This window comes from Saccopteryx bilineata, chromosome 4 (assembly GCF_036850765.1).
Source record: "Saccopteryx bilineata isolate mSacBil1 chromosome 4, mSacBil1_pri_phased_curated, whole genome shotgun sequence".
Taxonomy (NCBI): domain Eukaryota; kingdom Metazoa; phylum Chordata; class Mammalia; order Chiroptera; family Emballonuridae; genus Saccopteryx; species Saccopteryx bilineata.
In genome coordinates this window covers 177,821,328-177,844,416 of record NC_089493.1, presented here as the reverse complement: position 1 = coordinate 177,844,416, position 23,089 = coordinate 177,821,328, and the positions used below count along the sequence as shown (strand labels likewise).

General features: G+C 43.7%; 1 protein-coding gene across 2 annotated transcripts in view; it reads right to left on the bottom strand.

The window, feature by feature from the left end:
- The window catches only part of GRIA1 (glutamate ionotropic receptor AMPA type subunit 1), a 307,663-nt gene that overhangs the window by 125,337 nt on the left and 159,237 nt on the right, over nucleotides 1–23,089 (bottom strand). For both annotated transcript variants that reach the window (XM_066273071.1, XM_066273070.1), the window contains exons 3-5: nucleotides 21,328–21,567; nucleotides 18,378–18,562; nucleotides 13,065–13,118 (exon numbers count right to left, since the gene is read on the bottom strand). In XM_066273071.1, the coding sequence (XP_066129168.1) occupies nucleotides 13,065–13,118; nucleotides 18,378–18,562; nucleotides 21,328–21,567 (479 nt within the window). The remainder of the gene's footprint in view (nucleotides 1–13,064; nucleotides 13,119–18,377; nucleotides 18,563–21,327; nucleotides 21,568–23,089) is intronic.

Genomic DNA, 23,089 nt, shown 5'->3' with positions numbered 1-23,089 from the left:
AGACTGCTTGCCCCGCCCCTCCAGCACAACACCAGATGCTGCTGTTCACAGAGGGACTGCTTCTCATCTAAAGCTGGGCTTTGTGTTGAGTTGTTTGGTCACTACGCTGCTGTCTGCTGTTCCAGCATCTTGGTGGCATTTCACGCAGTCCCATGTGTGACTGATAAAAGGGTGACATGAGAAGGATGCTCTGCCTGTCGTTTTCATTCAAGTAAAGATAAACTGGCTGGTGTCCTGCAGGCTCTCAGAATAAAGGTCCTTAACCTGCGGGACACATCAGAATACTTTAGGGAGCTTTTGCAAAATAGCCATCCCTAAGGATGGTCATTTAGGAGCCTGGAGAGGGGATTGGGTGTCTGTATTTTTACCGAACTCTAATGCTGGTGAATCAAAAATCAAGGTTAAAGTGATAAAGGCAGTCATTAGGAGATTTCAAATAATAGCAGAACTAACAAACATTGAGGACACAATATGGGGAGTAGAATGAAATGATCCATCATCTTTTTAAATGAGTATTAAAGTTGTGATTAAAGTTGAAAAAATGTGATTAAAGTTGATAAAGCAGGGAAAAGAGACATAGACGTATTATGTAGACACATGGAGGGAATAACCACAATCACTAAATGCAGAGAAGGTTTAAAACAGTTATTTCTATGAAGTGTGAGATTAGAGATAACAGGTTTTTGCTTTTTATTTTGTACCCTTCTGTTTTATATATATATATATATATATATATATATATATATGTATATGTGTGTGTGTGTGTGTGTATATAAATATATATATAAATATATATATAATATATGTAGTGTGTAAGTAAATATATTTTCTTTTTGGTATTATTAAAAAAATAAAAATAGATTCCTAGGTGATTTTGATGTAGCATGCTGGTTAGGAATCATCCGTTGGTCCCTGGAAAGTGGGAGGGCGTGGCAGTGGCAAGGGGGAAAGAGAAGTCTTGCATTTGTTGAATCTTTGTTATGGTCTGTTATGGGAACCCTGCTTAAACTGTTACCTATTGGCCTGGAGCTAACACTGGTGCTGTTCCATGCTGTCCTGAGACACAGCTCTCCAAGCATTGCTCATAAGAATAACAGAAACGACAATAAATGGCAGAAATGCCACGTCCTATGCGTTCTATAACTTTTGAGAAGTATGAAGATAGCAGTCGTTTAAACCTGAAAAATGAAATAATCAGTTGGCTGTTACCTCTAGATTTATTTTAAACATTTCTCAAGCTCTTATCCTGAGCCAGGCAATCTTTGAAATGCTTCACATACATAAAATAATCTTATTTAATCCCCAAACAACCTTGAGAGTTGAACATGCACAGGAGGCATAATTGAGTGAGTCCTCGTCCCAGTTTTATGTTGAAGAGCTATGGTTCAGAGACCTTTGGAAAGTCCCCTGAGATCACACAGCAAGCAGGGATCCAAACAGCAGTCCAACCATAGACTCAGTCTTCTTCGTCGGGTGTGTTCCATTGCCTTGTCGGCGGAAGAGCACACGTGAGCTGAGCTCTAGGATGGTGTTTCCAGATTGCCCCCGACAAAGAACCTCAGGCAGTGTGGCTGACACAGTTACCAGCCCAAAATAAATGTCTCAGCCTGCCAAAGAGGGGCCTTCCGGTACAGCTTCCTGTCTTAGACATTTGTGCAGGAGCACACTAGCTTTCTCTTCTTGACACCAACCTTATAAGGTTGGTTAGATAGTTCCCAAGCCTCTGACACGTCTGAAGTCTCTTAGGGTCCACTTACCCTGCATCTATACTGGGGCTGGCAATTTTTTCCTGAAAAGGGCCAGACTGTGGACGTTTTCAGTCCTGTGGGCCAAGTGATTTCTGCTGTAACCGTAAGTCTGCCATTACAGCATGAAAGCAGCCATAGCCACTAGTCAGTAAACGAGCATGGCTGTGACCCTATAAATTTCATGTAATTCTAGGATAATTTTCACGTGTCATGAAATAGCATTCTGCTTTTCCTTCTTTTAAAAAAAATACACATGTAAAAACCATTCTTAACTCAGAAGCCAAACAAAGTCAGGTGGCGGTTGGCTTTGACCCATGGGCCATAGTTTACTGACACCTGAAGCAAAGATGTTGGAGATCAGATCAAACCCTTCCTTGCACAGCTTGGGAAACTGAGGTCCAGCGAGGAGACTTGTGGGTAAGGTTGTATGACCGGTTAGAAGATAGGCTGGGGATGGAGTCTGTCTTCCTCATCCTCACTTCTGGAGGTAGTTCGACGCTGACCAACCATTTGAATAAAATGACTGGGAATAAAAGTGTTCAATTAAGTAAACTAGTTAATATAGTCATTCCATCTATCATTTGTCAATTATAATTTTCAAAGGATTAGCATGAAAATGCATTTCAGATAATTTGATAGTCTAAAGATATTTAACGCCATAACGACATTATACATGCTTTCATCTTGCTGTGAAGATTTGGAAAATGTTTTAAAGATCATGACCAGGCTCTGGGCTATCATTACGACTATTAATTACCACATGCACCTAGAAACAAAAGGACTGATTATGTGGGCCTGCTCGTTACTTAACCTCTCTGAGGTTCGGTGCTCCGCAGATAGAATAGCGCCTACAGCGTAGAATGGGTGTAAGGTTTAACAGAATACATTTAAGCACTTAGGAACTGTGTCTGGCATATAGTAAGTGCTTAATGAATGTTAGCAATTATTATTGCCGTCATATTCACCATCATCATTATCATGGGGGCAGAAGAGGTTAGGTGTTAGAACTGCTTCAAAACCAGGTGCTAGGTCAGGCAAGGCACCCTAGAGAACAGGAGGCAAGCCTGAGGGAAGGCGGCTTTCGAAGGATGAAAAGCTTTATCTTCAAAGCAAGGTTTTCTTTTTCTCTGCAGTCCTTTCAAGGGGCGACGTCCAAGCTGTTCGGCTCTCATCGTCCCGCGCGTTCGGACACTATGCTCATCGGAAGGAGGAAGCAGCATCCAGCATTGATAAGGGAAGGGGGCCAGGAAGAAGGCTGATTAAACAAGCCCTGAGACCCTGGAAAGAGCACCGCACCCTCTCCTCTCCTTGAGATCCAGCAGAGGTAAGATGAGAACAAATGGAAGAACTTGCCCTTTGTACTCTGAATGCACGAGTTGAAAACGCCAAGTTTCCCCAAACTGTTAGATCCTTTCTCATATGACAGCTCCACAGAAAGAAGTGCTGTTTGAAGAGTCTTGTTATATTAGAAATGCTTGAAGAAAAGGGGGAGGATCAGCCTAAGAAATAATGGTAGAATAAGAGGCCAAGTGAGGGATGTATTTGAGTCCCAGATGGCTGCCATGGGTGGAAGATTAGTTCTCTTAAGCTCTGGAAGGCAGGTCAGAACCAATGAAGGGGCAGAGGTCATGGGAGGCAGGTTTTGGCTAAAATAATAACAAAAACAATAACCAGAGTGCTTAACATGTATCAAGCCTCTACCATGTAGTAGGCACTATGCTAAGTAGTTTATTTGTATTATTTCATTTAGTCCTCATAACAATCTTGTGACGTGGATACTATATATTATCATTCCCACTTTGCAAATTAGAAAACGGAGGCTTAAATGAATGGAGAAACCTCTGCCCAATATAACATAGCTACTAGGGGGCAGAGATCATCGTCGCAGGCAGTAACAAGACCCTGTGGTTGTTTTCTAACCGTTATACATTCTGCCTCCTGAGCAGTCATCTGGTCAGTCTGATTTGTTTAGCTTCTGTTCTGCAGCGGAAGCACTTAGAATGGCCCGCAGCTTAAGGCTAAGAAGGAATGAGCAGGTTTCTGGAAGACCAGGACCTTTGTCCTCTGCTTCTTTATTTCCATCTCTTGGAGGCCTCTCTAGATTTCTCTCTGAGATTCACTGGTCCTTCTCATCTGCTCTAGGGGACTGTGGCCTCCTAGAGGGCGGGGACCTTGGTCCCCACAGCGCCCACAACACCCAGAGCAGGCTGAGTGAGGGCTTAATCCATGATGAAGGAAGGAATGGGCAACACATGTCTTTGCTCACCCTTTTTGTGATTTGTTTTTGAGTTCCCATCCTGTCACCTCTCAGTCTTTTGTGGACAAAGGAGAGCTTCGCATTGACTCTTTGTGTGTGTAGTATATTCTGAATAAGAAGTGTCAGGAAACCGGTTGTAAGGGCAGTCACATAAGTTCAGTCCTGTCCTTGAACCTCATGAACTATTTGCCCTTCGGCAATGACCTCACCCTCTCTGGGTATTAGTGTGGGTGATACCTTTCCCAGTAGGTTTCAAATTTTGAAACATGTATCTGCAAAATAAGGGCCTGGGCTGGATCAATGATCTTTCACACTATATTCTGGTTGCAGGCATTTCTGAGGTTACCATGTTGGGTGAGGGGAAGGCAGAGGGGGCGGAGTCCTAGATCCCCACCCTCCCTCTTCCACCAAAGCAGCCATGCTTTTTATCTGTTTCCCATACTGGGGTTCTTCCCAAGATCCTATTTGAAATTGGAGCTTTAAACTCAGAAAGTCTGGAAACTTCTGAGCCAGTTCATTTTTCTCTTATGGGTTCTTCCAGCTTTGATCTATAATTCTGTGATCGCACAGGTATGTGCACATGAATATGGATTATATACAAATTCATGGAATATTCCTGGGCTAAGGATTTCGTTGTGTCCTCAACCACTTCTCTACATCGCAGTCTTCATACTTCCCTATTTTGTTCACTGTAATCAACTGAAGCTTGAATATGTCCTCACCTTCTATGATCCCTGGTAAACACAGGCTGGTCTGGTCCCTACCAAGTCCATAAGCCATTGTAGCTGTGCTTACATCAGCTAAAGCACCATCTGCTTTTGGAGAAAGGCACAAGTGTTAACGTGTCCAAATACATCTGAACCCAGGGAAGCAGGTACCTGTATCCTTGGATATCTACAAACACACAGACACCCCCCCCCCACCACACATGCACTGCTGTCCACTGTTGACAGAGCATTGTAAAAGCCAGTCGGCTCTCACAAGCCAGTCTCTCTCAGTCCAGGGGCGCAGGGTAAAATGCTCATGCTTTGTGGCAGAAGGTCTGGGTGCCCTGACTGGGCTGTCAGGGCACAGGTGTGGAACTGTACCGCCTGGCACAAATTGGCTGTCCTTCCAGAGTTTTCTTTCATCTTAACTCTCAACTAACTGGCTGCAGTTAGGGGTGACACCTGGCCAGGGCCACCACAGGCTAAGAGCCACAGGTCAATTCAAAGTTCAGCCTAGTTTAAGATGGGCCCTTATGGCTGAAGTTCCGAGCAGACTTGAGACCAGCAATAGGCTCCTTTTGCATAATCAAAACCTTCCTATCCAGAGAGAGTCAGACAAAGATATGTGAAGCCCCGTTTTTTGGTGAAATGCCATCTTACCCATTGGTAGGGCCTGGTATATAATAGCACCTATTGAATGAGTGGTGGAAAATAAATAGAAGTCCAAACATATGATAAATTTGAAACCTACTGGGAAAGGGGAAAGGAACGATCTGGTTAATCATTAATTCACGTCATCGTTCACATTCATTTATGAGTGCTTACTGTCACCGAGAGCGTACTAGACAAAGGGATGCCGCAGAAAAAGACAGGTGTGAGTTTTGCTTTCAAGTTGGCTATGGTTTAGTGAGAAAGGCCAGTAGTACCCCAAAAACCTGTAGAGCAAAATAAGTGGACCAACCCATGGCCCTGTAACTTAGAGAAGAGTTTTAGTGGAAGCCATGAAGCCAGAGAGAAGAGGAAGCTGTGGTTGGAGGAGGAGCTCTGAAGAATCCTCTGAGCAGAAATCAGGCAGGCTCTGAGGTTAAGAGAGCGACAGAGAGCGATGAAGAAGAGGACATGCCTGTCCATGTCAGCCCGGATTTGAGTCTCAGCTCTTCCCTTTTCTGGCTGGGTGACAGCAGGCAGGCTACTCGACCTCTCTGTGCCTCAATATCCTTCACTGTAACATAGGGTTATTCTAGTGTCTACCTCACAGGGTTATTGTGAGGATTGACTACGTTAACACATGTCAAATTCTTACAACAGTGCCTGGCACATTATAAACACTCAGCTAGAATCCCATGTCTCTTGGGCTCTCTGTTTCTCTCATAATCTTATCTCCATTTCTGTCTGAAAGAGGGACGAGTAAGAAAGTGGGAAGCGAACCCTTCTAGCTGCACACTACCCTGCCCATCTGCCAACACTGGTGCTGAGGGATCGGTGCCTCCTGCTTCTAAGCTGGTGGTGGTAAGGGGGCTCCGAGCTCCGGCAGAGCAGTTGCGCTCCCTGTCCTGCATACCGGAAATGGTCTCCAGATCAGCCTAGGTGTGCATGGTCTGCAAGGGCCAGGGGTGTGAACTCTGTGTGCGCGCATGCGCACGGCATGAGTCAGCGACCTCCCCTCCCCGTGGTGAGGGAGCTGCTGTGGTTCGGGGCTTGTGCTGCGATGCCTGAAGGCTGCAGAGGGAGGCAAAAAACTAGAACCACAAATTGCACATCTGGAAAGGTCCCTTTGATAATTTATGCCTTTTGAAAACATAGTACCAAATCTTGAACAAATTGAGACCCTCAAGAAATGTAATTTTTTTTTTTTTGCAAATGATAATGAGTCTGTGGCAGAGTTAGGATGAGACCCCAGGCTTCTGCTGCACTCACTGTTCTAATAGTTGATGTAAATTAACTGACTTAATCTTTATCTTGGGAGGGAATGTATTTGTAGTCCCACCTACAAATGAGGAAATTGAGGCCCAGAGAGGTAAAGTGACTTGCCCAAGGTCACATTACTAGTAAGTAGCTAAGTCAGAATTTGAACCCAGGCAGTTTCAGAAGGAAGAAGTTTATTTCTCAGCTTTGCTCAATTACAATGCCAGGCCTAAGGGTTGCTAAGGCTTTCCCGATTTGGGCAGTGTGGCCCAATGGAAAATGAGGCCAGTCTTTACAATTAAAGAGGTTTGAGTTAAAATTCTAGCTGAAGCCACACAATCTGCCTTTCTGCCTGTTACACACACACACACACACACACACACACACACACACACACTGGGTATTGAGAGGCAGCAGGGGGGAAATGAAGCAACCAAGAACGGAGCAAATGAGCTCTCCAAATCCCAGCCTAGCTCTGCATTTAACTTCTGAGTGACCTCAAACAGGTCACTTTGCTTCTCTGGGCCTTGATTGCCCTTACTATAAAATAAGGCACTGGGTAAGGCGAGCCCCCAGAGAACCCCTAGACTTTTGAAACCAGGGCAAGGGCACACTCTTCACAGGATCACTGGCCACATGGATGCTCCATCCCAACCCTTCCACATACCCTGCAGCCTACAGAGGCCCATTGGGCCTCTGAGCACCGCGCTCTGGCAGATCCGGTGGCCAGTTATGGGGCTTGCATTACTGACACAGGCAGTGATTTTTCTCTGGGACTCATTTAAAAACTTTGTTTATATGTTCCAATCTAGCTGGAAGACCAGGCCATATTGCTTCCAGGACAGAAGTCAAGCTGCGGGCTTCTTAATGCTCCTTGTATGAGCTCAGGACAGTGGTAGAGATGTGGACATGCTGGGTCCACATTTGATGTTCGTGGAGTTGGCTGTTAGAACCACATTCTGGGAGAAGGCCTGAGAGAACAGGGAGGTGTGCAGACTGGAGGAGCAAAAAGCAGAGAGCAGGTGGGGTCGGCATTTCCAGACACATGCAGAATGCTTTGTGGAAGGGGAGCAGACATGGTCTGCTAGATTCCCCAAGGGCAGAGGGAGCCAGGCACAGTGAGAGGGTGACTCAGGGCAGATGGCCCCATTGGAGAAAGACTGTGAAAACTGTCAGAGCCCTTCGAAGAGAAAGGGCTGTCTCAAGGAATGAGTTCCCCATCACTGGGTAGTATTGTAGCAGGAGCCTGATAGATAGGATATGGATTAGAAGCCCTCTAGACCAAGGGTCCCCAAACTTTTTACATAGGGGGCCAGTTCTCTGTCCCTCAGACCGTTGGAGGGCTGGAGTATAAAAAAAAACTATGAACAAATCCCTATGCACACTGCACATATCTTGTTTTTAAGTAAAAAAACAAAACGGGAACAAATACAATATTTAAAATAAAGAACAAGTAAATTTAAATCAACAAACTGACCAGTATTTCAATGGGAACTATGCTCCTCTCACTGACTACCAATGAAACAGGTGCCCCTTCCAGAAGTGCGGTGGGGGCCGGATAAATGGCCTCAGGGGGCCGCATGTGGCCCGCGGGGCCGTAGTTTGGGGACTCCTGCTCTAGACCCATCTCTACCTACTCATTTGCATATTTGTAACTGTATTCATGTTTCCGCTATCTCTGCTTCTTTTAGAGCAGACACAAGGATTTTGCCTTTTGTGCATGTGATATGAGGACACAAACATTGTTTATTTCATGAGAAATCGTTTCACTCATTCATTCCTTTGGCAACTTTTTAAAGAACACCTGTTACATGCAACTCACTTTGCCAGGCACGGGGAATTCTTCAGTGAACAAGGTAGACACATTGCTTCCTCCAGATGCTTACAGGAAAACAGGGAGGAGGACATTATATCATTGTGATTCAGTTGTGAATGAAATTTAGTCTGGAAGGAGCTGAGGGACATCAAAGATAATAGCTTGTCCCAGATATTAACATCTTCCCCCGCTAATAATAATCTTAGTGTTGGTAATAATTATTATAATGGTAATTATGAACATTTATTGAGTGTGTATTTTTGCCAAATATAATGACAACCACTTTATAATTTATTATCATGTTTAATTCTCATGATACCCCAGGAGGAGGAAGATCATATCACATCATTCCCCCACCTTTTTTTTTTTTAACAGACAATGAATGCTCAGAGAGGGTAGGTAACTTGACCAATGTCACACAGGTAATAAAAAGAAAGTCAGAATTTAAGCTCAGGTCTGTTTGACCCCAAAGCCACCTTTTTCAACTACTGTCCCACCTAACCAGAGGCTGCAGAAACTCCATGTGACTGTGTGGAACTGAGGTGGTGGGAAGAGAGACGCAGAGGAGAGAAGGCAAGCTCAGCCTTACAGAAGGCACAGACAGATTTCTCACCATAAGGAGCGAGGAGACGAAACAAGAGTTTCTTCTGAGGCCCGAGACAGCAGAAGGGCAGCAGCACGGCGCTGGGGGCTTGCGTGAGCTGCCATAGAGACCAAAGTCTCCAACTCCAGCATTTCACAGGCGTTACTGTGCAGCCACATGATGGCCCTTAAATACTCCAGGAAGACCGCGGATGACCTGACCTCACCGTCTCTCCCTCAGCCTCCTTGTACACTAGGAATTGCGATGATAATAAACCACTATTTGTGTATAATGGAAAAGTTAGCCAACAGGAGTTCCAGGTCTATTGATGCAACTGTAGGCAAGATTTATACTCAGGCCTCTACCCGGTACCTTGCCCCAACACCCCCGTGCTCAGAAATCTCACGGCACAGTAGTAAGAACTTGGACTTTGCAGTTCCTAGTCCAGGAGGAGAAGCCCTGCTCTGTCACTTTTATACACTTGGTCATTTTGGAAAACTCACTAACCTCTCTGAATCTTATTTCTTCATCTGAAAAGTGGGGATGGTATTTTCAACCTCAAGGACCACTGTGAGGGTTTAACAGCTAGTCATTCAAGTATTTGTCATAGTGTCTGGAATGTAGAAATCTTTCATTGAATTACAGCATTATTGCCATTGTTATTATTGTTGGTATTATTAGGGGTTTAAGGAATTCATTTCAGTGGCTCAAGTGGCTAGGCCTTCCTTCTCTGCAGCTTAGTCACATAACATGTCTGAGCCTCAATTCTCCTGTCTATAAATGGGGATAATGAGTTCTATCTTGCTTACTTCACAGTAGTATTGTGACATTTAAAACCCAGTGGTGTGATTAATCTGAAAATACCACATAAGCTACAACCTGGTGTAAAAATGGGAGAGATTGCTGTTATTATTGTTATTACCTCTCCTCTCCCACCCCCCGCAGAAGCACCAAATGGTCCCTATTGAAAGATAACCAACATCTTCAGTGTTTTTCACATGGGTCTGATGGGCGCTTTATAAATTCTCAGAGGTCTGCTAGTTCTCTATAAGAATTTATAAATGTTATACTTTTTTTCAATGAGATGCTCATCATCAGTATTAATAACCTGGTCATTTCTCCCATAATGAGACCACTCGTGTTTGCAGCCCTAGTGACACTAAAACACTTACCTGTTAGCTTGTGTTTCCCAAACTGGCCCTGCAGATGCATTGTTGGGGCTGATGGGTCCTTTGTTTTAAGAAACACTAGTTTGGTCTAAGATTTGCTGCTGATACATCACAACACTAGGCGCCATAACTTTGGGAGTCTCCAGCTGGGAGATACCGGTTTTGACCACAATCCCAGAGCAGGGAGTCAACCCAACACAGAGTCAGTGCTGGGTTTGCAGGAGGACGGGGGGCTGGGCTGGATAGCTTGGCCTTCCAGCGGGCTCCAGGTCCCAGAGCTTCTTTAAGAAATAGAGGCATAGCTTGCCAATTTCTGCACGGGTTCAAGTGCACTATATGGACATACCCATGCTGTGGAAATATAAATACAGCTCTATCCTATCATATAAAAATACGAACGCATTTACAAACATATAAATACAAACACATACAATGTGATGTAAGGTTGGGTAGATCCAGTGCACGAAGTCAGAATTCCCCACCTACACAGAACACTTCCAACTTTCCAAAGCATGGTAACATTGAGCAACATATCTGTCTCCCCAATGACCCTGTGGGCACGTAGAGCAGGAACTATTATTCCCAAATGACAGATGAGGAAAGGAAGGGCCAGAGAGTCACCCAAGCTCACAAAGGCGGCGGAGGTGGTGTCTGAACAAAGAGCAGGGTTTGGGCTTGGTTTTTGACTCCCTGTCCATAGAGCGCTCCTCTCAGACCCGCGGTCTCCTGCAGCCTGCCTTCGAGGGCCCTCCGGAGCTGGTTATTTGAATCCCCCCAAGGTGACCTGCTGGCTCCCTTAAAGCTGGTGCATTCTGACAGGTTCAGGAAAGAACTGCAAAATGAAAAAGTGAGGCTCCTTCTTTTTGTCAAACCTTTCAAAAGCTTCCTCGGTTTCTAACTCTATAATTATACCCTAATCAGAAGCACTCTGAGGGAGGGGTCAGTTCCATGCCACCGCGGGCTAATTATGTGGCGGAATTTCTAAAAATTATCATCTTATGAATTGCATTATTCCTCTGAAGGGGGAAGAAAAGCACATACCACACAGCCGACTGTGTTTCAAACTGAATTAATTAGTAATTTGAAGCCTAATTATCAACTAATCTATTGGAACATGCGAGTCTCTTGTATTTGGATGGTATATGCAATTTGCATCCTATTAGCTGGCAGTTGTAAGAATTTGAGAGCTCATTAGATCAGCAAAGAAGAATGCAGATCAGAAGAATACAGAAACCCAAGGTGTTGACTTGGTGATGTGGTGACCAAGGGGTCACCTGGCAACAGATGGAGGCTGGCGATGTAATTTCCTGGGGTCTTCTAGGGTCTCTGAGGCCACTGATGTGTTATTTCTGTCTTACTCTGGAGAGGTGATTATGTATGTCCCCACCTCTGTTTCGTGCCTTCTTAAACAGCAGGGTGCCCACAGGTCCGCACTCACAGGTGTCCTGGAGTAGCGGAAAAGACACTGGGGGTTGCCCGCTCACCGTGGTGCTAGGCCTAGCTCTGTCACTGACTCGCTGTGTGACCCTGGTCAAGTCACACCACCTTGCTGATTCTGTTCTCCTACAAGCAAAGGAGGGAGGCTTGACCGGAACTGACCTCCAGAGTTCTTTCTAGCATGAAGAATCTGGGATTCGAGGGGCATCCAGTGTTTTTCTTCATTACAAAGTCAAAAATTTCATCCTTGCACATGTTTTTTTTTAGGGTTGGAATCTTGGTTCCCCATGTGTCTCTGGACAGCCACCTTTCATTTCAAATGCAAACACCATATAAGGGAATATTATTTGGCAGGTAAAGAAATAAAATACTGATACACGCCACAACATGGATGAATCTTGGAAACAATATGCCAATTGACAGAAGCCAGTCACAAAAGACCCCGTATTGTATGATATGACTCCATGTATATGCAATATACAGACTAGGCAAACAATGTGGATAGCAGGTAGGTTAGTGGTTGTGTAGGGCAGGGAGAATTTGGAGTGTAGTCAGAGTAACAGCTACTGGGTATTACGTTTCTTTTTTAGAGTGATGAAAAAATTTTAAATCGAATTGTGTTGATGTGACTATATTAAAATGAAAACCATTAAAGCGTTCACTTTAAATGAACCAACTGCACGGTATATGAATTACATCTCAATAAAGCTCTTTAAAAAAATGGACTGAAGGCAAAATAAAGTGACATTTAGCTTTGGGAAAAAATAGCTGGAAGAATTACACTTTATGATAAAAAAAGGCAGACAGTCCAAACATGACCCAGGAGAAATAAATTTGCCAGAAATAATGACCACAAAAGAAAACTCAAGATGGCATTATGTTACTAGGCAAAATGTAATATGTACAAAAATTATTTGATAAGTCAAGTCTTCCTAACATGAAGAATAATGGCACCCCATAAAAAAGCCTACAATACATGAAAATGAAGACAATTTTATTTTTAAGAAAGACATCTATGCTGTGTAGAAAAGTGACTAAAAACTCAACTGAAATTATATTGTTCATACTGAAGAACTGTTTTTGGGTAAAGTTTTGTCAATACTTGTATAATTATGTTTTAAATGTTTATATTTGTACATTATAAAATTATCTTTTGTGGTGATTCCATCCTTATTGTCAAGGGGCAGAGTTGGCTAAAACTGGAACTGTGATGACCAGTAAAACCTGTTTTACGGTTGAGAGGTTTGCCAACCGTCAACTGTGGTTTGATGAGCAGGGATGTGGAGGGGAAACGGCTACCTTGGTGTTGACTAGACATAGTATTGCAGCTCCAGTTGCCCTTTTCCCCTGTGCAGTTCCCATCAGCCAGGGACTATGGAAGAAATCTGGGCCTCCAACACGGAGAGACCACAAGCTGGGCGCCGGCAGTGCGCTCTACTCACCAGATTTGCAAGGATGTAGTGATATCCAATGCCGTTCTTCTCCAGCTTTATAATCTAGAACAACACGAGGGAGGGGGTTCATTAGTCATCTTAACAATGAAAGCCACACGAGCAGTAGTAACAGGAACTAACATTAATTGAGTACTAACAACGTGCCCTGCCCTGTCCCAAGTTCTCCAACTACAGTATCGCCACCATCCAATGTCGGTGGCCTTGGCGAGCCTCGTTTTACAATGAGGCATTGAGGCACAGAGAGAATAAATGAACTCCCGGTGGTTACTTAGCCATTCATTGACAGGTGCAGAATTTGAAATCAGTTTTGTCTGATTCCAGGGATAGAGGAGCATTACCATAACCCCAAGGACCTAGCTGAAATGTTCACTTCTCTCCTTTTTGAAAGCCCTCCCCACACATGGAGATTCTGTCCAGCTGGGAATCTTAGGCTCTGTTGAATTCTCTGTCACTGTCATGACAGTATCTGCTGCTTGGATGGACAGATGAGTGGATGGGGGGATGGATGGTTAGATGGGTAAATGGATGATTCCACCCCAGTTCTTGACCTTGACCTCCATATTCAGATGCAGTTCCTTCTTTCCTCAAATTTTGTGCTAAACCACCTGGGTACTCAGATATCAATGGCCTCTCAACCCAGAAGCTGAAGGGGGATATCAAAATGTATGCCCCAACCCCTAACTGTACAGATGGGAAGTTTAGGCCCAGAGAGGGAATGTGATTGGCCCAGATCCCACAGCAGCCCGATAGCAGTATCGGGACAGGGACCTGAGTCCTGATGAGCTTTTCCATAGGATGCCTGATATGGGTGATTATTTGGAGCCAGGTTCCCCAAACATCCCTCCATCCTGATATGCAGACTATCCCTAATCATTGTGGGCAGGAAAAATATTTGTAGAGAGAACTACCCAGAGGGTTGCTTGGGTAGTCAGACACACCATCCAAAGAACAACTAGGACGGCACACCTTGGTGCAATGCTAAGTTCTCCTGCAAGTTAACTTGATCTATGTCTTTATTATATTTTTAATCATTAAGTTAGGATTAGTACATCCGGCTCAGTGCCTCTTCCCCTGCACTGTTGCAAGGAGGCATAAAACATATGAGAAGTACTTGGACTTCTTCTCTAACTGAATAAATTTTCAAGGTTATTAAAATCCACGTTCAGACATTTTCTTAATTGGATATATGTGCATAGTGGCTCACATATTTTTAATGTGGGGATTAATTAAATGCAAGTGCACACATGAACGCCCCAAAACAGTGGTTAGGCTTTGAAATTCCAGACCACAGAGCTCAAATACTACTGGGATGATGGTTTTATTAATAATTCTTCATTACTTTTTCATCTTCTTGTCAAATGGTTTGCTGCCCTTTCAACAATGAGATACCTTTATCAAAAACCTATTCAGATTCTAATAAACATAAAACAGCAGATAAAAAAATATTTCAAAACCCACCACATCCAGGCAAGTGATAACTATAATCTCTGCAAGATAAAATTACAGGTTGAAACATAGGAAAGTAGTTGATAATTGGTGCCTTGTGACCAATAAGAATTAGCAATTTCATGTGGTTCAACCTAATTCCAACCTTCCCACTCATCCATGCACCTGTCTACCCAGGGATCTACTTTTCCTCCTTTCTTACATTTCCTTCACAAACATTTAGTAAGTGCTTACTATAGACCAAGCACATGCTGGGGATATTGTGGAAAATGAAACAAACATAATGCTTGCCCTCCCAGAAGTCACAGTTCACTGGGAGGAGACCCATACTGAACAGACAAAGTGAGAAATGCACCCAGGGTTACAACTATCAAGGCTGTTATGAAGATAATGGACAGTGTGTCTTGGGAACATTGCTTCACTCACTCCATTCCTTCAAGGTTCATTTCCACTGGACGGCCTAAATTCACAGTCTTTGTGTCTGAAATGCTGTTGTCTTCTTCTCTGATTATGCATAACCTTTAAGGCTGAGCTCTAATCCCAACTACTCTGTAAAAACTTCTATGGTTAATTAATCCACTTAGCAAATACTTATTGAACATGGACTATATGCCAAGCACTATGCCATGAACAAGTGAGGCAAGGTTCCCCTGCCCTCACTGAGCTGAGCTGACATTTTAGTAGGGTGTCAGATGGTAAATATATAAACAGATAAATGAACAAGATTTCAGTAAGTGACAAGCACTAGGAAGCCAATAAAACAAGGTGATGTGATGGATGGCCTGGTCCTGGTCTCTCTCATCTCTAACTCATTCTGCATTTAATGACTATATTATATAATTTGGTGTCTTATGTATTGATAAAGCATTGTATTCTAATAACCCTACTCCCTGATCGTAAACCTTCACTGCTTTCCCACTGTTTACAGAATAAACCTCAAAACTCTTGAGAATGGTTTCCAGGATAGTGACAATCATGTGTTCATCCTCCTGTCATTGTCTCTCCACAGACAGCATCTTCCACTCGGCTGCCAAGCCTTTCTATGACCCTCTGCCCTCACATGCCCTCTGGGATTCCTATATGCTCTTCTCTTCAGTTTAAGGGCTCTTATCCATCCAATGGCTACCTGTAGATATCCAGACTCATCTCATATTTGGGATCTTTCTTAGAGCCTTCCTTGATTCCCTATTCCTTCCATTCACTCAGAAAACATTGATGGAATGCCTGCTAGTGCTGAGCACTGTGCAAGGCACTGTGGAAGTAGCAGGGAAGAAAACAAAACGAAAGTCCTTGCCCTCACTGACTTACATTGTTGTTGGAGGGCTGGAGTCAGAAAGAAGGAATTGATTTTCTGTTTGGAATTTGGAATCACTATCTTCCTACTTAGGCAGAACACTTATATTAGACCGAAAAGGTCCCAACTGCTGAGTGTTTTGATAATTTAGGATGATGCCAAGATATCAGACTGCAAGTCAGGAGATGTGAATTCTAGACTCATCACGTCACTAACTAGGTGTCTGAACCCATGGCAAATCATTCTCGCACTTTGACCATGAGTCATTCCACCTGTATCATGTTGAGTGCAGATGGTGAAGAGAGTGATCTACATACCCTTTCAGCTCTTTGCTCTTCCTTTCCAGAATACAGAAATTCAGTAATATAAAAAGTTAATATACTATAGCCTGAAATACCCCTACAAACAAGTCATGCCCTTAGAAGATACAAGTTTGTCCTTTGGCAAAGGAGGTAGCAAAGCTGAGAAGTTGCATTTTAAGGAGGTTGGGCCCTGGTGGGTTTGATTAGCAGACTAAGCTGGGTTTTATTTCCTGCTTTTCTTATATGTTAGTTGTGAGTCCTTGGGAAAGTATAACCCCTTGTTTCTTTGTTTATACAACAGGAGAATTGGTAGAAGCTGTTTTATAGACTTGGTATGAGGATGGAGTGCGGTTATGCCTGGTGAGGGGTGGCATAGGCCTGGTACATGGTGAGCACTCAGGAAACAGTAGCACTGACTGTTACCTCTACTATGGAGCCATACGGGACAAGTCATCTACTAAGAACCTCTAATTGTCGTTCAGCACTTTCTCCACCTTTATCTCACCTAATCTTTTATCAGCTTCCTGGAACAGGGGCCTTCATTCCTACTTCACAGATAAGGACACTTATGTCCAAAGAGGCAGGGACTCAAGAAGACAGTACTAGTTAGCTGTATGAGTAGCAACAATAGGCAGCACTTACACACATCACTTTTTGTGGGGCAGGCTCTGTTCTGAGTGCTTTACCCAGGGGCTCCCAAACTTTTTACACAGGGGGCCAGTTCACTGTCCCTCAGACTGTTGGAGGGCCGGACTATAAAAAAACTATGAACAAATCCCTATGCACACTGCACATATCTTATTTTAAAGTAAAAAAACAAAACAGGAACAAATACAATATTTAAAATAAAGAACAAGTAAATTTAAATCAACAAACTGACCAGTATTTCAATGGGAACTATGGACCTGCTTTTGGCTAATGAGATGGTCAATGTGCTCCTCTCACTGACCAGCAATGAAAGAGGTGCCCCTTCTGGAAGTGCGGTGGGGGCCAGATAAATGGCCTCAGGGGGCGCATGCAGCCCGCGGCCATAGTTTGGGGAGCCCTGGCTTTACCTTTATACAGTCTTTTAATGCTCACAGGTGCCCCCAGAGGAAGTGGTTATTAGTATACCCATTTTACAGGCCAGGAAGCTGAGATGTAGAAAGACTGGGCTCAATGTCACAGAGCTAGTAAATACTAGAGCTGGGGTTTGAATCTCAGCCACTCTGTCCCCTGGGTCACTGCTTTTAACCATTACCCTAGACTGCCTCATTTAACTGGAATTCATATCCCCTGACTCCAGCCTGGAGAACTCCCATCTCAGTGGAAACAATTATTTTTGGTTTCTCTTTCCCAGAGGGAAGGCCAGACCCACACTCTGTAAAGTAGAACACAGAGTTACTGCCTTAAAGATTCGCTGACTCTCAAAAATCTCTCTTGTTCTGTTGCTGAGGCCTCTGAGTGATTGCTGAGCTGGTGTTGAGATTCCCTGTGGAGGCAGCAGGGGTCTTGAGGGCCATTAACAAGCTTTGTCATGTTGTCAAGTACCCAAAGCGACCAGCTTAGATTGTATAGCACTGTTCAAAAATGATTGCAAAATATACTTCCTTGCTAGCTCATCTAAACACACACATGTAATTTAAAAAGACAGTGATCTACACGAAGGCCTGCTACTTCTGTGACGGGCACATGCTCGAGTTCTGAGAACTGGAGGAACCAGGGCTGAGAGCCTTGTGGCCGCAAACCGTTGAGGTTATAGTGCCCTTTCCCAGAAGGTATCATACAGTCAATGGACTTCTCAGACACAGGAGAGCGTTCAAGGAAACAGTAGAAAGGGAGGTGCCTGCTGCCTCCTTCAACTCTAAAACCAGGTCAGTGGGCCAAATGAATGAGATGCCAAGTGCTGGATCAGTGAGTGACAGACCAGAGCTGACCCCAGGAACCTCACTCCGCAGGCTGTATCCCTAATGGGGTAGCCCTTTCACAAACTCTAAATTGCAATACAGTTTGCTTTTCAACAATAAAGGGAAACACTGCAGGTGTGTTTTTGATCAACTGATCTGAGCATCATTTGAAGCCCTGTGTCAGGGCTCCCACGGTTTGCGCTAGGTCACCACAATCTCAGAATTCCAGCTTTTGAATTACAGAATGTGAGAAGGAAGGCACCTGACCCCGTCTAGTCAAGAACTCTCTTTGTAACACCGCAGGCGAAAGGTCACCCACGTCTCTTTGGAGCCGTCTCCCGTGCCCACCCGGAGCCCTGGCAGGGTTCACTACCTGGCCCAAGATAGCATTGAGGCGTTCCGATTCACAGTCCACCACCACCAGCCGCTCCTTTTTCTTCTCCAGGTCCTGGAAGAGCATCCGGTATCCCTCTTCCGTGGTTGTCAGAATGTTGACTGCCGTCACCTGCCAGTTCTTCTCGGCAGCTGTGTCCAGGACTTTCTGCAGGACGGACAAACCTGGAGGGCGGGTGAGTAGGATAGAGAAGTGGCTGTCAGGATACACAGGCATTAAGTAGCTGCCTATTGGATGTGCCAGCCCGATATCTAAACAGCCTCTAATAACTGTCAATCACCTTCATGAGTGCTCTGTATACCTCAGTACCTAATATGTTGCCTCTCATGTAGATGGTGTTCAGTGTGTACTGAGTTCAACTACTATCTTCTCATTTGTAGCTAAATGATAGAGAAGCCCATTCCTCAAAGCTGCTTCACATGTTTGAGATGTAGATGGTGTATGAGTTTCCTACTGCTGCTGTAACAGATTACTGCACACTTAGTGGCTTAGCACAACACATATTTATCATTTTATACAGCTGGAGGTCTGATGCTCGAATGTATCTTCCTGGGCAAAAGGCAAGGTGTTAGCAGGGCTATGTTGCTCTCTAGAGGTTCTAGGCGAGTACATTTTATTGCCTTTGAGCCTCTAGAAGATGTCTACACTGCTTGGTTTATGGCCCCTTCCATCTTCAGAACTAGCAGTGACTGGTCAAGTCTTTTTCCCATCACTCTCTGACTCTGACTCTTCTGCATTGAAGGACCCCTGTGATTACACTGGGTCTCGACAAATAATTCGGGATAATTTCTCTTATGTTAAGGTCCATTGATTAGCAAACTAAATTCCATGTGTAACCTTAATCCCTTTTGCCATTGTAATAAAATATATTCACAGGCTCCAGGAATTAGGACATGGTATCTTTGAAAGGGAGGTGGAGGTTATTCTTTTGCCCGTGTCAGATGGTTATTTCTTTCTTGCATTATTAATCAATGTTTCGTGCATATATTACCCCATGTATAAGTTGCACCCCTTTTCCAAAAAATTTGAGGTCTAAAAACTGGGTGTGTCTTATAACAGTGGTTGTAGATTTTTTTTACTTGCATTTCTTGCTTTTTTGTGCTTGTTTTTGCACTTATTGTTGTAGATTTTTTTTACTAGCATTTCAATAACTTTATATAATACATTTTTTTTCAAATTTTGGGCCCCCAAATTAAAGTACATTTTATACATGGGAGCATCTTATATATGGGGAAATGCAGTATTTCTGTCTCCCAGTAATACTACTAATCCCTTCCCCAGTGACCAATCTGGTTCCTGGCCTCAAGCATCAGTTTTGGATTGTGTTACGCTTTCCCCTCATTATTCCTTTTAAAATACAGGTTGTTTCAGTGTGGTGCTATAAGTTTACTACGTGTCTGGCACTATTTTGCTGGTTTTCCTGCCTCTAATTCACTTAATCCTGCGAGGTAATTACCATTATTATCCCTGTTTCACAAAAGTAGAAATTGAGGCTCAGAAAGATTTGATCGTGTGACCAAGGTCACACAGCTAGCGAACGGCAGACTCAGAGGTCAAGGCCCCGAGACGGGCAAAGCCCTTTAAGAGTGCCGGCGCTTCTGCTGACACCAGAGATGATCCTCTGTAATCGAAGTTACATTTTTCTGGCTTTGCCATTTCCCCGATTCAAGTTTCATTGTGTCGCAAAGCAGTCCTTGTGCAGGTGATCCCACAATGGCTGCTGTCTGAGAAGGAGAGCCATCAAACCGAGGAGAGGGAAGAAGATTCTAAGAAAAGAGAGTGCTTTTGATCTCCTGTTGGCTCCTTCTCATCTGAATAATACCTGCCTAACTCTTCTTGAAACCCCATTTCACAAGCCTCTCTCCTACTCAAACGTCTTTGAAGCCTCCCTACAGGCAGTCTCCTATAAAACCTCCCTTTCACTCAGGAAAAGAAAAATAACAACTCCTCTGCCTCAGGGTCCAGATTTTTTCATGATCTATTTATTTATTTACACCGATAATAACTAAGTTCTTATAGGACTATTGAGTATACGAAGGGAAGGTAGGACAGTACAATACAACCACTGGAGTAGTTTGGATAAAGGGTAGAGTTTCCCTCTAAGGATCAGAAACTAGAGGAAGTGGTATGTGAGTAGGCTGTAAAAGAAAGAAAGGATTTGCCTATGTAGATTTTGGGAGGGAAGGGCATTCAGGAAATGGGAACAGCATGAGGAAGAAAGCAGAAGCAGAGAAGAAAACAGTATAAGAAATATTAGAAGAAGGTGATGTAAAATTCAAAATTTAGGTGGAAGCAGAATTAGAAAGGCTTGGAAAGGTGGATAATGATGACGGTGGTGATGAAGAGCATAGCAACTAACTTATAGAGAGGACCTGAGCGTTTATTGTGCCCTAGACATTGACAAGTGCTTTGTTGTCATGAAGTCATTCAATCCCCACAATACTTTTTGAGGTAGGGATTAGTTTTCTTCATTACTGAGATGAGGATGTAAAGGCATAGAGAATTTTTCCCCATCGCACCAATGAGCAAACTGAGGCAAAGAGTGCTTTCCCTCAAGTCAAACAGCTGGGGAGAAGAGAACATAGAATTCAATCCAGGTCTGTCTGACTCCAGTGTTTAAGCTCCTAACAACCTTGCTGTGAGCAGTAAACCATTCAATGGAGGTCCTTAGACTTAAAGCTGAACTCAGGAGCCATGAAAGCTTGGTGAGCTGCAGGGGTCATGGTGCTTTAAAAGGATTACTCTCTCAAAGGATGTGTTTCCACCTATGAGTTAGAGATTAGCCACCAAAAAATCAATCCATAGAAATAAAGCATTTCTGGCTTATTTCCCCATGCTTCTAAAGGAGACAAGAAGGCATCATTTTTCTTCCTGCTGGTAGTTTTCCCTCCGGCTTTCAACAGTCACCCTCTCCTAGTCCCTGGCTTACCCCGGTCAGCATCGTAAATGTAGACAAATTTCTGCCACTTGTAATGGTCAATAATACTGATGAGGGCATCCTGCAGCTCGGGGCGCAGCTGAAGGACAAACTGGTTGGATGTGTCAACGGGAAAGCTCGGCGTAATGAAGCAGACATGGAGGGCCCCACAGAAGGAGGTCAGCATGTTGACGGTCCTTCGTTCATAAAACCCAAAGATGGCGTAGACTCCTTTGGAGAACTGGGAACAGACTGGAAGAGAAGAGAAGAGAAGGATTAATGGGTGGGAGGTATTGCAAACAAGCTGTCTGGTGGCTCCAAAATGAATTCATCCACTACTCTATCCATCTAACCCATCATCCATCATTTATCCAACCACCCATCCAACCAACCAATCCATCCATCCATCCATCCATCCATCCATCCATCCATCCATCCATTCATCCCTTTCACCTACCAATCTATCCAACTGTGCATCCATTCTACACATCTATGCATCCCGCTCACCCATTCATCTGTCCAGCCTAAACACCTGTCTATCTAATTCGATGTTTATTAGGTGCCAATTCCTTGCCACATGTTGTCATGGTTATTAATTATAAGTGTATACAAAGTATTTTCATATGTTCTCTCACCCTATAACAACCTTGTAGAGGTAGGAAAGGGATGACTGGATCATCTTTTAGAGAGAAGAACCAAGGCCTAGTAACTTAATGAACATGTATGTCCAAGGTAGCCCAGCTAGGACATAGGTGAGTTGGAGCGCTATCTTGACCTCAGTCCAGTGAGCTTTCCATGACATGGCCCATCACTCTAAGGCAAAGCACAAAAAGACACTACAGGATGAGGGGTCTGCCAGCTTGCTGCTGATGTGTGTTGAAGAAAAGAAGTGTTGATTTTCCCAGCATACCCTTAGCTTTTGGTGCACATTGTTCCACTGACATTCATTTTGTGTTTGTACATACTGTTAGCTGAGTTTTTGGGCCCCCAAGTGTATCAGCCATAGTAATAGCTTAGCTGTGTGAGCATCCCCACAAAGGCTATTTTGTAAGATCCCAGTGCAGTTACCAATCTGGTTAGTGTTGGTTACACTGCTAGTTATAATATAGTGGGGGAGGGGGGGAGGAGGAAATGTCCTAAGGCCAAATTCCAAGTCAGTTGGTCCTAAATTTCATTTTTTTTTGCAAATAAAAGTTGAATTTAGTAAAATAAACAATTTTTCAATGATTATTAAGCTCACTGGAAAATAAGAAAAACTCCCAAGTGTGAAGCAAACAATACACTTTAAAACAGTGTGGAGCTTAAACTGGAGTTGAGAGCCACAAGGAGGAAGCGAACACGGAAGGCAGGGTTGACCAGTAGACAAATGCCGCTGTCAGCTCTGAGATAGAGAACCCCAGACTTGGGTTGTTGGGGAAGTGGAAGAGCTGATACTCAGAAATCTTTAATAAGTTAGACCCTTTCCAGGGAACTAATATTACAAACCCATTTTTTTTTAAAACAAATCTATAAAGTTGCTCTGAGTTTTTCATCTCTTCTCTTTTGATTAAATTTGCTGGGGGTAACATTGATTAATAGCATTGTATACTTTTCCTGTGTACAACATTATCATTTGACACCTGTGGACTGGACTGCGGCCCCCACCCAAAGCCTTGTTTCCTTTTATTATCAGACATTTGAACCCCTTCCCCCACTCTGCCCTTCCACAACCCTCTTCCCCCTCCAGTAACCATCATTCTATTGTTAAACTTCATTTTAATGGATGATAAGGGAT